Source organism: Lotus japonicus, chromosome 1 (genome assembly GCF_012489685.1).
Source record: "Lotus japonicus ecotype B-129 chromosome 1, LjGifu_v1.2".
NCBI classification, from domain to species: Eukaryota; Viridiplantae; Streptophyta; class Magnoliopsida; order Fabales; family Fabaceae; genus Lotus; species Lotus japonicus.
This window is the reverse complement of record NC_080041.1, coordinates 71,286,378-71,300,594: the sequence shown is the minus strand read 5'-3', so window position 1 is coordinate 71,300,594 and position 14,217 is coordinate 71,286,378. Positions and strand designations below refer to the sequence as shown.

General features: G+C 38.3%; 2 protein-coding genes across 2 annotated transcripts; both read left to right on the top strand.

The window, feature by feature from the left end:
* Window positions 1-9,514: 9,514 nt before the first annotated feature.
* Window positions 9,515-10,615, top strand: LOC130745746 (glutathione S-transferase T3-like; the record flags this gene model as incomplete). The annotated part of the gene is made up of 1 exon (XM_057598118.1): window positions 9,515-10,615. A coding segment is annotated over one exon (1,101 nt), but the record flags the coding sequence as incomplete, so codon positions are not given.
* Window positions 10,616-11,156: 541 nt separating this feature from the next.
* Window positions 11,157-12,656, top strand: LOC130745736 (uncharacterized). Its single transcript, XM_057598107.1, has one exon. The coding sequence runs from the start codon at window positions 11,214-11,216 to the stop codon at window positions 12,504-12,506; it is 1,293 nt and encodes a 430-aa protein (XP_057454090.1). The 5' UTR covers window positions 11,157-11,213; the 3' UTR covers window positions 12,507-12,656.
* The last annotated feature ends 1,561 nt before the right edge of the window (window positions 12,657-14,217 follow it).

Here is a 14,217-nt window from a genome sequence, read left to right as displayed (position 1 = left end):
TACGCTCTTCTCTCCTCTTCTTCGTTGTCCTCTTCTTCTGATTCCAAACCCTACCTCACTTTCACTCTTCATTCCATTCTCCTCCCTAGGTTCTGCAGAGCACAATATCCAGAATGCTAAATATAGTCCAAGAATGAAAGATCTAGAACCACGAAAAGGGGTTTGAAAGAGAAACCGGCGAAATAAAATTAAGGAAAATGGTGGAGAAGAAGGTGCTCACCGGATGCGTAGTGAAGGAATTCAAATCCTTGGTTTACCAGAGCGGAGACTTGTATAGGTGATACGATGTGCGTACATCAAAGCCGAGCTTCTATGCAGAGAACATTCTCCAACTTTGAATATATGTGGTTCCTTGGAATGGGTAGGAAGAAAGAAAGACGCAACCGTTGTCAATTTTACTACGGAGAAGAAACGATGAGGGAGTTACAAAAGGAGGAAATGTGAAAGTCAGAAGAATGAAACAATGTAATAAAGAAGAACATATGTCACAAAGTTATGAACGACTACGATTGAATCTTAGGAAATTAATGTGGGTTTTTACTAAAATATCCATCCATAAAATTTGATTGTAGTGCAATGAACAATTAAATTCCTGATTTACCCCTAAAGCTTCCAAAACTCTCCCTTTATATAGTTTATAGATAGATAGATTTCCATAATACGTTTTTAATTTTTAAAATCCCCATTTCTCTCATCATTTAAGGTCGGGTGTTTGCGGTTTGAATTGATTCGGTTTTAAGGGAAAAATCAATCTGATCCAATCTTTTAGTTTTGTCACTTTTTTATCCAATTGATTTATTTTATAAAAATATCAAATCAACCCGCCTAATTTTATCGGTTTGGATTAGATTGGATTTTGGTTTTTAAAAGAGGTTGTAAATTAAATATCAAAATATACTATGAAGTATCTATATCACATTCTGTCAATCTAAGAAAAAACTCATGAGCAGCAATTCTTTCATCTTCATTTGAGTCTTTCCACAACATGGCCAACAGGTAATGTCAGATTTGAGCTTCCATCTCCGTTTAGGAGTCACAGCTGCTGCTGCAAACATCACTGCAAAGGGTCTTGTTGGAAATTGAATGACACCATATGAATTGTAAGATGGTGAAAGAAAATTTATTTAAGAGCATAGCAATTTCATGAAATATGCAAACAAAAAGAAATTGAACAAGGAAAAGAAATCATCGATCAGCTAACTCATAGGAAGCTCTTCCCAAATTGCAATGATACCATAGAAAATGTCAATCAAAGAACATATATTGAACTTGATCCAATTCTAATCAAATTGTGCATCAAAATCACCAGTACTATAAATTTATAGGCCAAACAATCAAAAAGCAAAATTAACACATTTCTCGGACTTACATGAGAAATCGTAATTTTCTCATTATCTCAATCCTTAATATTTAGCCTTTTACTAACAATGATTTCAAGCTGCAATAACATGATAAGAGATAATGGCATCATACCACATTATGAACTAGTATGAAAATTTACCTGTGTTGCAATCAGCCACATGCAAGGAACTCCCATAATTCTTTCCATGTACAGATTCAAAGATAGCATGCGGCTAGGGTTTTACTAGGGGGGTAAGCTGGTACAATCCGATCTGTGAATCCAATCAAATTGACCCGAGCCAAACACATTATGATGGGTTGAATTGGGTCATTGGTTCAATTCGAATTTTTTACTGAATCCAATCACCATCAGTTTATGTATCAGATTTAGAGATTGAATATTCGATAAATCTGAACTAAGCCAATGACATTAGGGATAGGAAGGAAGGGGCAATTTTTTATTCGAGGAAAGTAAGAAATACTTTGTTATTTATTGTTTTATTTTAAGAGTTTTGTTATTGAGTGCTAGACCTGTCGAATTCAAGTTATATATGGTGAATTCTATTTGATATGTTGTGTTATTTTGGAATTATGTTGAACATGTTTATTTTTGGTATTTTTTTCGAAAAGTAATTTTATTAAAATAGTTCTATTGGAATAAATCTTGTCAGGTTAGGGTGGAAGCTTGTGCGCTAGTTACGTCACAAGATTTTGGGTTGTGACAAAGTTGACGCTAAGACGCACGCATTAATAACGTTGGCTGACATACACTAAAGAAAATCCAATAGTGTTGGTCCTCTCGTTAACTGTGTAGCATCAACTTTCACGGCAATGTCGTGCGCTAGTTACTTGTTTGATTGATGCTCTGACATTAAATTCAACTAGTTTAACATGTGCCACGACGAAGACATTTAAATAATTGTATCCACCATAAAGTAGTTGAGGCTTAGTGATCGGACAAACCCAGTCAAATCACTTTTGTACTCCAGGAAAAGAGATTTAGGACGTGATGGTGTTATGATAGCTCCATCATCTGGACGACCCCGGATCGAGGGTACCCTTCAAAGACACTCGGATGCCTAATACTTCTCTGTCAAGAGTGAACCAAAACTAATTCCTACACTCTTTCCTTTTACTTATTTAGTAGATTAATTTCCCCCAATAGGGTTTGATTAACTACTATTGATATGGTTAGTTAAGCCATATAGAATTAAAAACACAAAAGGAAACACAATTTAAAGTGAATTAAATATATAACATATATAATAAACGAATTTCAAATCATATATTACATTGAAACCTCGAGATAGGGGATTTAGATATTCATATTATAAGATAAAAGCAAACCAATCCTAGTATCTTATATCATCTTATAGAAACAAAGAAGAACCTTTACTACTTTAGCCTCTCTTCATCTCCTTTTTAGAGTGAATCATGTTCTTTGTACTTCTCTCTCTCTCTCTCTCTGAACGTACTCTGCGAACTCACTGTTTCATTCTCTAGAAAACACTATTTTTTTTTTCAATAATATGCCCTAGCCTCTCATTAAGTAGAGATCATTAGGTCAAATCTCAAGGCTGCAGGCTGCGCAAGGAAACGCTATCGTGGCTCAAGAAGCACGTTCATGACATCATTAAAACTTTAGCCGCACGTCCACGGTTATGGAGCTTTATTAATTAAGCATAGACGTGGACTCTACCGAGCACGGTTGTTAGCACGTGTAACTCCACTTGAAACGTTAGTTTTTAAGTTTTAAAATATTAGTTTTAATAATCCTATCCGTTTTAAAACATAATATGAAGGGAAAGCGAGCAAATACCTACCTTCCAATATTTAAATTTCTTGTACAAATCATTGACCTCATCATGCGTACATATTTTTCCGTAACTGCTAATTGAATTTTGTACATATTTCAAATGAAACAACAATCTCATTATTGTTTCGGTCATCAGTAATAACAACCTCATCATTACTCCCATCATTAGCATTAGTTTCTATCAAACTATCATGAATCAAAATTGAACTATCATTATTTGTTGCCTCCACTTCAGTAACATTCTCTTCCTCCACGACATCCAGTGCATTGAATCTGAAACCGAATAATTCCAAATTTGTAATGAAATCACAGGCGCCAAATTTTGAGATTTTGTCCCCCGCCAGCATCGCATTCTTTCTCGGATTCCTGCTAGCAGTCATCCAAGGCTTGAAAGGAGTAACCACCCCTTCTCTACATCCCACCTCTACATGTACCATCGTATGACCTATTGGAGCAGCAACCACCTGGTTTCCTAGAGGACATGCTTCCATTCTTTTACCAAACTGGTCAGACTGGTAACAAATGAGATTAACTGATTCACACAATCACAACCCACCTAATAATTTGCGTTATTCAAAGAGAACTTCAAGACTAAATATTTACGTAAATCAAATATGCACACAAGCATGCAAATTTCCCCTTTCTATAGGTGCTCCCGTATGATTGTTTTCAGTTCCATGTCTCAACGCATGGTCATCAATTCTCACAAAACGCTCAAAGACATTTCCTATTATGAGAAACACATGTTGATCATAATATTCAATAGAAAGTCCACAGATTCTGATTCAAATCACAACTAGTTTTAACACTCCCTCCATGGGAATAAACTCTGACTGACGTTTTTGAATCTCGAGGTAACGACCATGGATAACCCATGGACCACCATCTAACACTCCAATTGAATACTATGATTAGTTATCGAAAAAAATCGGACAAATAAATCTGGAGAGTGTTGGTTGAGGAGGAACGACGTACTTCCGGGAAAAATATTGAGGATGTGATGGCGTCGTGCTCCGTCAGATGGGTGACCCCGAATCTAAGAGACGCTTCAAAGACACTCTGATTTCTAATACCTCCGTCAAGAGCGCACCAAAACTAATTCCTTGCGCTCTTTCCCCTTTATTTATTTCATATATTAATTCTGTCCTTTAAGCCATGTAGAATTAAAAATACAAAATGAAAACACAATATAAATTGAATTAAATAATAACATATATAATAAACGGGGTTAAAATCATATCTCACATTGCAACCTTGAGAGGGAGAATTTAGCTACTTATATTACAAGTTAAAAGCAATTCAATCTCAATATCTTACATTATCTTATAGAAACAAAGAAGGATCTTCACTACTTCAGCATCTCTTCTTCTTCTTTAGAGTCGGTCACGTTCTATGTATTTCTCTCTCTTTTTGTCTTAGAATGTACTCTACAAACTCATGGTTTCATTCTCTAGAAAAAAAAAAACATTATTTTCTTCAATAATATGTGCAACCTCTCTTTAAATAGAGATCATTAGGTCAAATTACCAAGCATCTGGTTGCGCAAGGCAGCACAACCGTGGCTCAACAAACATGACTATGACATCTTTAAAATTGCAGCTGTAGGCAAGCTAGAGGGATGGACGACCATGGAACTTTATTAATTAAGCACAAATGTGGGCTTTTGCAAGCACGACCGTGCTGCTCTGTCAACTCGTGAAACTCCACTTGAAACACTAATTTTTAATATTCCTATCCATTTTTAAAATCACATATTTTGGTTTCAAAGTAAGCCACACAACTGATAGAGTGTCTTTGAACATGATCATTTAAAATGTGAGGAGCGCCCTTAGAAGTTTCTCCTCTAATGTTCCAACTAAAGACGTTAAACATTAAAAACAAATAATTAGGGGAAACGAGCCATCAAGAGCTCTTATGGCACCTAGGAGACAAGCTCCTTTCTTTGTCTCCAACTTATGGGAAGATGGTATGTCCGAAGAACGAGTTATGGGAAGATGGTATGTCCGAAGAACGAGTTAAACCATATCTCAGTATTCGATCAACCAAATGGAATTCATATTGATTAGTTTTGTAAGAATTTCCAACCTAAAAACTCTCAAGAATAGAGTCCCCAAAATTCCAATAAATGGGTTCCACGGGTTCCTTGACTAGGACCCCCTTCATTTCTAGATCATCGATCGTTCTATATGATTCCTTAGCCCTAATTTTCCTCTTCAAATTCAAAACAACCTGATGGTTCGACCCAACACTCTTCAAACTTGGTTCTTCACCCATTACATGGGGCCCACTTGTGCTTTATTGAGCAACATAGCAATACCTATTTTCCGGTTAATTGAGGGAATATCCACCTCAATCAATTCTTTGTGAAAATCATTGACCTCTTCATGCAAACATGATATGGCTATAATCGCCCAATTGAATTTTGTACTTATTTCAACAGAAACAACAACCTCATTATTGCTCTGATCATTAGCAATAACAACCTCATTATTACTCCCATCATTAGCATTTATTTCCATCAAGTTACAATGGTTCAAAATTGAACTATCATTATTTGTTGCCTCCACTTCCGTAACATTATCTTCCTCCACGTCATGTAGTGTGTTGAATCTGGAAATGAATACTTCCGAATTGGTAACGAAATTACAAGCCCCAAATTTCAGGATATTTTCCTCCGCCAACATAGCATTCTTTCTCGGATTCCTTCTAGCAATCGTCCAAGGTTTGAATAGAGTGATCACCACTTCTCTACATCCCACATGTACCGCTGTATGACCTATTGGAGGAGCAGCCACCCGGTGCCCTAGAGGTCATGCTTCCATTCTATGACCAAACCGACCACACTGAAAACAAATGAGATTAATTCCTTCATACTCCACCTTGTAATTTGAGTTATTAAAAAAGAACTTCAAGACCAAAAATTTACGTAAACCAAATCCATACACAAGCATGCAAACATGCCTTTTCTGTAGTCGCTCACGAATCATCACTGTCTCCAATTCTATCTCTCAACATATGGTCATCAATTCTCACAAAACGCTCGTACAATGACATATCCTATTATGAGCAACACATCTTGATCATGGTATTCAATACGAAGTCCAGCGATCATGATCTAAACCACAACCCGTTTTGAGTCTCCCTCCAAGGGAATAAACTCTGGCGACCATTGGCCACCATCTAACACTCTCTAATAATAATCCCAGTTAGATAATCTTATCGAAAAAAGCCATATTCAAGATCAATAATTTCCAGGTCTCTCGTTGGGTGCCAAAGTATGGATAAATGGGTTCTCTAGAAGTTGAGACCCACTCTCTAACCCAACAACTTGACACTGATTGACTTACATGGAGGCTTACACATTTCCTTCCTTTTTAAATATGATATGAAAGAATCATGTAAGGCCTCTTCCTCCTCCATATTTTCACCAAACTCTTTTTATCGATGTACTTTAATTTTATACAACTGATATGCCTATCACTAAAATAACACTCTCATGAAAGTTATTGTTTACATGAATTGAAAATTTCAAGTCCCTAATAACCGTCCTTATCATACTACATAAATTTGATTTCGTACTGAAATCTAACATTGACACTTTGTCCCATTTCATTTTTGATACTATATCAGTTGGCAATTGATTTTTTATTTTTTGAATGCAGAACATGAACTAACTATAAAACCGAATCGAATCGAATATGGTTTTTTATAATATAACGAATGTTATATATATTTTTTACATCGAAATGATAAATAACACGCTCTAAATCAGTAAACAAACTAAATCAGTAAACGAACGAATAAAAATAAGGAAAAAACAATAACACCAGAAAACCTAGGTCCATAAATTATAACTAAAAATTAAAAGAAAAAAGGTTCAGATTAAATTACAGAATTAGAGAGAGAGAGAGAGAAAAAACGTCAATGTTTTTTTTTTTCCATAATAAAAAACTTTACATGCGCCCCACCACGTGCACACAAAGCGTGCATAGGATGACCAAAAAATCCCTCATCAACATAACCAAATTACCATCCTACCCTCCCTCTAGACAAACCCTTCGCCGACGGCGCGGTGATCCTCCGTCTTCCCCGGCGGCAGCGACTTCCTTTTGGGCTCTCGAGGCACCCATTTGCAAGAGTTTCCACCAGCGGCCAACGCGTCCGAGATAGGCTTAATCACAAGAATTCCCTCGCCTGTGACAGCACAACAAAACGCGCCGAGAAACACCGCGAGCGAAACGACGCCGTAAACCTCATCCTTGGGGGTCCACAGCGCCGTGAAACCGAGCGCCATCACCTGGATTGGAATACCCACAAGCACAACAACCGCCAAAGCGCAAATCCTCACCCTCAATCCCTTATTGATCACCAGCGACAACACCCTCCAACATGACAACATGAACCACACCGAGTACCCGATCCCGAACGCCGCAAAAACCACGGCGTTCAGGAACGGGTACGCGCAGAGTACCACCACCCCCTCACCGAGAATCACGGAAGCCTGCCGAAACGCCCCGGGGACGCGATCCCCGAGGGGGTCGAGAAAGAGGAGGATTCCGTGAACCGCGACGAGGGGGAGGCACGTGATGCTAGTGATGGCAAGGGCTTCTTTCGGCGTCTTCTTCTTGATCGATGCGTTGAGGAGGAAGAGGAGCGTGACGAGGAACGCGGGTTCGAAGAGGCCCAGATTCAAGATGATGTGGATTCTGCAGAGATTGGTTTGATCGGAGACGGCGGAGAGGTACCTGCGGCGGAAGACGGGTAGCCGGAGGAGTTCGGTGATGGCCCAGAGGAAGATGAAGAGGACGAGGACGAAACGGACGGTCCAGAGGCAGTTGAAGCCTTGGAGATAGGTGAAGGATTTGGATTTGAAACGAAGGTGGAAGATGAAACAGAGGGAGAGAACAGAGAGGATGATGAGGGTGGAGATGAAGGTCACGGTGGCGAGGTCGAAAGCTGAATTGAGGACTGGTAATGCAGGCATGAACAACAACATCGATTGAATCGAAACTCTTGGCTTTGTCTTTGTTTTTTGTTTGCTTGATCAATTGAATTTAATCAATCACCCCACCAAGAGGTTTATAAGTAATATTTTTTTTGAATGGTGGGGTTGTGGTGAGGGTGATGACTCTGGTGGCGGCGGCGGGAGGGGCGGAGGAGAGAGAGTGAGGTAAAGCATGGAGGCATATAGGGCGGTGGTGGTGATTTTGGCCGGAGGGGGACAACGGGGATAGAAAGATTTTTGCTCTCTCTCTTTCTTGTTGTTTGTCTCTCCCCACTATTCCCAACCGGTGAGAGGAACAGGGTGAAAGAGATTTGGGTTTTGAAAGAGAGAGACAAGAGAGGAGAGTAGCAGGTTGGGGTGGAGAGAGAGAGAGAGAGAGAGAGAGAGAGAGCTGACCTTTTCTTTTTTGGAACAGGCAGGGGAAGGCAAAAGGCTTGCTGGCTTTGTGGTGTGATGAGGAGGATCCTTTATTTTAGGCCCTGTACGGTTACAAATATCACCCTGCTTTGTCTTTTCCTTTTTGGTCCTCATCATATTAATGAATATTAAATGCACTTGCCTTGTATAAATATATGTATTCATCTTTATCCGGACAGATACAGTCAGCAATTATGAAATTGATTTACAAAATTTTGAGATTAAGTCAAGTGGTAATTACTCTTATCAAATTCTTCTCCATATACATGCATATGGGTTGAAACCTTGAATAAGATACTTAAAGATGTCAATTATCTATTAATTTCTTTGTTGGTAATGTGTTTATCTTTGTTTTCCATATTTACAACCTTAGACCATATACAATGGTTGTTTAATTTTGATGTTGAAGAGTGTTGAACATTGTTGAAGTGATGCAATGGTTGTTGAGGAGTGTTTAGAGGAGAGAGAACCGGCTGAATTGTTGAAGAAATTCAACAATGTTGAGAGGAGAGAGGGACGCCACGTGGCGCCCTCTGAATGGCTCGGTCAGGCGCGTGTAATACACGCGCCGACAGGGCGTGTGAGTGGCAGGTCCGGAGAGAGAAAATGTGATGGTGGATGATGGGCCTGACACGTGTCATTCTCTGATTGGTTTCCCGGATTTTCTTTTACCCTTATCTTTTGAGCTCAATTATCTGATAAAAAGAAATAATCTGGAAAAAAAAAAATTATACCAAAATTCGTGATATTTTTTTCTCTATAAATAGAGACTTGGTTTGTTTGATTTGGACACAGAAAAAAAAATCAAGTTTTCACCATCTTATTATCTCTCTCACCATCTTATTTATCTATCAATTAGCATTTGTTTTGAAATGGATCCCAACAATCCCCATTTCAACACCCAGAATTCTTCAAACAACCCATTTTACAACCAAAATCCCAACAACTATAAAGATCCAAATCAAATTTCTTACCAATGTCCTCAAAATCCAAACTATTATCAAGTCCCACATCAAATCTCCAACCAACGTCCTCAAAATCCAAACTATTATCAAGTCCCACATCAAATCTCCAACCAACGTCCTCAAAATCCAAACTATTATCCAGATCCAAATCAATATTCGTACCAACCTCCTCAAAACATACAAAATTTTAACCAGTCATCAATTGCTCCAAACTCTCATCCATCTTATGGATCTGTGAGATATTCATCTCAAACACCCCAGTCTAGTGGTTATATGCCAGTGGTTCCTGAAAATTTTCCGAGTGTTGATGTGTCGGAATTTCCGGAATTTTCAACACAAGTCAATCTTGGTGGCGGGTCAGCTGATAATGAAGTCAATGAAGTCACTCCTAAGAGCAAAAAAACCGTTTCACCCGCATGGAACACTGCACAAAATCTAGTGCTAATTAGTGGGTGGATTAATTGTGGAACAAGCAGTGTTGTCGGAAGAAACCAGAAAGGAGAAACATTTTGGAGAGATATTGCTGAGTATTGTAATGAGCATTGCTCATTCGATCCTCCGCGCGATTGGGTTGCCTGCCGAAACCGTTGGAATTATATGAACGCAAGACTGGGTAAATGGATTGGCGCTTATGATAGCGCTAAGCGTGAGCAACGAAGCGGTTGGTCGGAGGATGATGTTATCGCAAAAGCGCAGGAATTATTCGCAAGTGGGAAGATTGGTCAATTTACTTTCATGGAAGAATGGCGCGCTCTCCGTGATCAACCACGTTTTTGTAGTCAGGTAGGAGGAAATAGTGGCTCGAGAAGTAGTGGATCTAAGAGATCACACGACAGTGATGCAAGTGGCTCAAACTCTATAGGATCAATTCCTCGTCCAATGGGTAGGGAGGCAGCTAAAAAAAAGAGTAAAAAGAAAATTAGAGAAGATGCTGACGAGGTGGTGGACAAAGAGTGGGATTCTTATATCCATTTCAAGGAGAAAGAGCTTGAAAAATTGGAAAAGATAGCATCGGTGCAAGCAGAGACTAACGAATTGATGAAAGAGAAGACTAATGCGATGAAAGAGAAGACTAATGCTAAGAAAATTAGTATGTATCTAAAGCTAACTTCGGAAGAGCATCTCAGTGACCGTAAGAAAGAGTTGTTAGAGCAGTTGTCCAAAGAGCTATTTGGAAATTAATTTCAAGCGAGTCTTTGTCTGTAATCGGTCAAACTTGTCAGTGGTGTGAAGTCTGTAGTGTTTGCTTTAATGTTTGCTTTAATAATTTTCAAGTGGTGACAGCTATGTAATGTTTGCTTTAATGTATGGGTAACTGTGTTTGAATATGTGCCACTCAATTCGAATCTTGTCCTTTTCCGATAATTAACTCTGGTTGATAACTTATTTCAAATCCACCAGTGGTGTCAAGTCTGTAGTGTTTGCTTTAATAATTTGCCCGTGGTGTTAGGTCAGTAGTGTTTGGCTTTTATGATTCTCGGGTAACTGTGTTTGAATATGTGCCACTCAATTCGAATCTTGTCCTTTTCCGATAATTAACTCTGGTTGATAACTTATTTCAAATCCGGCACTCAACCACCATTCAATGTACCTACTTATATGGACTCATAGCTCCATTGATGTACCAATATCCCAAATCTCTTCCAATCTACTTCAAATTTCACAAAAAATGGATCCATCTGAGTGTCCTTTTGATCTTGCAGCATACATTCAAAATAGTCAAATTGAAGAAGCTTATGTACTCAACCGATTTAGAGAGCGTCGAAGAAAAATTCGAGAAGATGCTGCACCTCGTAGTAGAAAATATCTCGGTAGAGATCATACAGCGGCAAACCAGATGCTAATTGGCGACTACTTTGCCAATGAGCCTACATATGACGATGCAATGTTTCGTCGTCGGTACCGGATGCAAAAGCATCTTTTCCTTCGAATCGTTGATGACCTTTCAAGTAGTGATAACTACTTCACCCAACGCGTTGATGCAGCCAATAAACAAGGTATATCACCCTTAGCAAAATGTACCACAGCAATGCGAATGTTAGCATATGGTGTGGCAGCAGACGCGGTCGATGAGTACATCAAAATTGGAGGTACTACAGCATTGGAGTGTTTACGTAGATTCTGTAAAGGAATCATACGATTGTATGAGCAACAGTACCTGAGAGCACCAACCCAAGAAGACCTGCAAAGGATATTACATGCTAATGACATGCGGGGGTTCCCAGGCATGATCGGGAGTATTGACTGCATGCACTGGGAGTGGAAAAATTGTCCTAAAGCATGGGAAGGTCAATTTACTAGAGGGGATAAGGGAACCACAACAGTTATTCTTGAAGCAGTTGCAACTTATGACCTATGGATCTGGCATGCCTTTTTTGGATGTCCTGGAACGTTGAACGACATAAACGTTCTAGATCGGTCACCAGTGTTTGATGACGTGGAACAGGGAAAGACTCCAGCCGTGAATTTCGTTGTGAATCAACGTCCCTATAATATGGCATACTATCTAGCCGATGGTATCTATCCTTCTTATCCAACTTTCGTCAAAACGATTAGACTTCCTCAAAGTGAACCCGATAAGTTATTTGCAAAAGTTCAGGAGGGATGTCGGAAGGACATCGAACGTGCATTTGGAGTTCTTCAAGCTCGTTTTAAAATCATCCGTGAACCAGCTCGCTTGTGGGACATAGATGACTTGAGTATCATTATGAGGTCATGCATCATATTACATAATATGATTGTCGAGGATGAACGAGATACATATGCTCAACGTTGGACCGATTTTGAGCAATCTGGGGAAGGTGGATCTAGTACACAGCAACCATACTCGACCGAGGTTTTACCCGCTTTTGCAAATCATGTGCGTGCTAGATCCGAGTTGCGTGATTCAAATGTTCATCATGAACTGCAAGCAGATCTAGTGAAGCACATCTGGGCAAAGTTTGGAATGTCTCAGGATTGAAGATGATTTGTATCGTACTATTTACGTTATTTGTGTGTTGTGTGCTTAGTTTTTCCTTGTCTTGCATTTTAAGATATTGTGTGCTTAGTTTGTTGTCTTGCATTTTATTTTAAGAAAATAAAATAAATTCTTGTATGCTTAGTTTGTTGTCTTGCGTTTTAAGTTAAGAAAAAAAAAATTACAGTCTATATTTTAAAAAAAAAGTCTATATTTAAAAAAAATAAAATCGTTAAGTGTTTATTGTTTTAATTTAATTTAAATCGATAATTGTAATTTTATGTAATTATAAAAACAAAAATATAAAATTAAATAAAAATGTGAAATAAAAAAGTGGTGGGGTAGGGTGAGTGGTGAGTGGTGGGGTAGGGTGTTGAGAGTTAAACAAAACCATTGGAGTGGGTAATTGTTGAAAGTTTGTTGAATTGGAGAGAGAAGATGATGTGGAGTGTTGGGAAGAGAAAAAGTGGGGTAGAAAAGGGTTAAACAAAACATTTTTTGTTTAACCATTGTGGATGGTCTTAAATTAGGCAATAGAATAACTTACTAGGGTGAGATATTATTCATATTGCTATGGTTTATGTAGTTTTATTTTCTTCCATATATAAGGTGATATTTGCTTTATTTTCATTATTAATGGCTTTGTTGATCTTGTATATCCGGATTGTATTTATTATAATTCTACATGCGCCCACAGAATTATACGATAGTTGTTGTGCTTGTGCGATTCCAGTTGTTGAAATTATGAGATGTCATCCAAGTGAATTGTATGTTGAGTCTGTTAAGTTCAAACGCATCATAACGTTTTTAAATTCAAACGCATCATAACGTTTTTAAATCTTATTTTGATCATAACAATTTTATATAAGAAGTTTCACTGGAAATTAAACTATTGATAACGTTTCTGATTTCAGGAGAAACTCAAAAGGATACTACACGCTTCAACGTTCTATCACTTCTCTAAAGGAAAAATATCTCAGAAAGAAGAAGAGTCTTGTTGCTACTGAACAGTTTTGTAAAGTAGAATCAATCTCGCTCTTCAGCCTCAAGTCTCTGACCGTTCAATGCAACGTCATCAGTCAGATCTAACAAAGATAAATTTTGAGCGCCAAAGTCTTAGTTTGATTACAACCGGTTGTCCCACATTCAAATCAAATGACAACTATTTGTTTTGCATTCAAACTAGATCACATGAAGACAAGTTTGCTTCAGCAAAAGGCACGCAGACCAACAAGGAAAAGTACAAGCCGTCAACATCAAATTGTCAAATTGTCTCATGTCTGAAAAGTAGCCCAAAGTCTATCACCACCTACTAGCTGACAAATATTATCTTTTTAGCTAAAGGATAGACTTGCTTCTGAAGCAACATTTAATGAAGCTACCAACCGAGCCTTTTGAATCAACGGCTCGATCTCATTTTACAACGACTATCTCAACGGTTGGATATTGTCTCACAACGGCTACAACACTAGCAAACAAGTATTTAAGCCACTCTTGAAGATCTGAAGAAAAGAAGAATTAACTCCGAGAATACAAGCATTCAAGCATTCATTTCAAACTTCTCAACAGCATTCAAAGCTCAAGCAGAAATTCCTAAGTGTCAAACACAAGCCATTAAATTCTGCAAGTGAAAGAGAAAACACCGTACCTTAAAAGAGTCATATCTCTTTATTCTCTTTACACTTTTGTTAGAACTCTTAAGTTATCCAAAGTC

Coding starts and splice junctions, on each gene's coding strand:
- LOC130745736 (XM_057598107.1), top strand. CDS start 11,214: ATGGATCCATCTGAGTGTCCTTTTGATCTTGCAGCATACATTCAAAAT.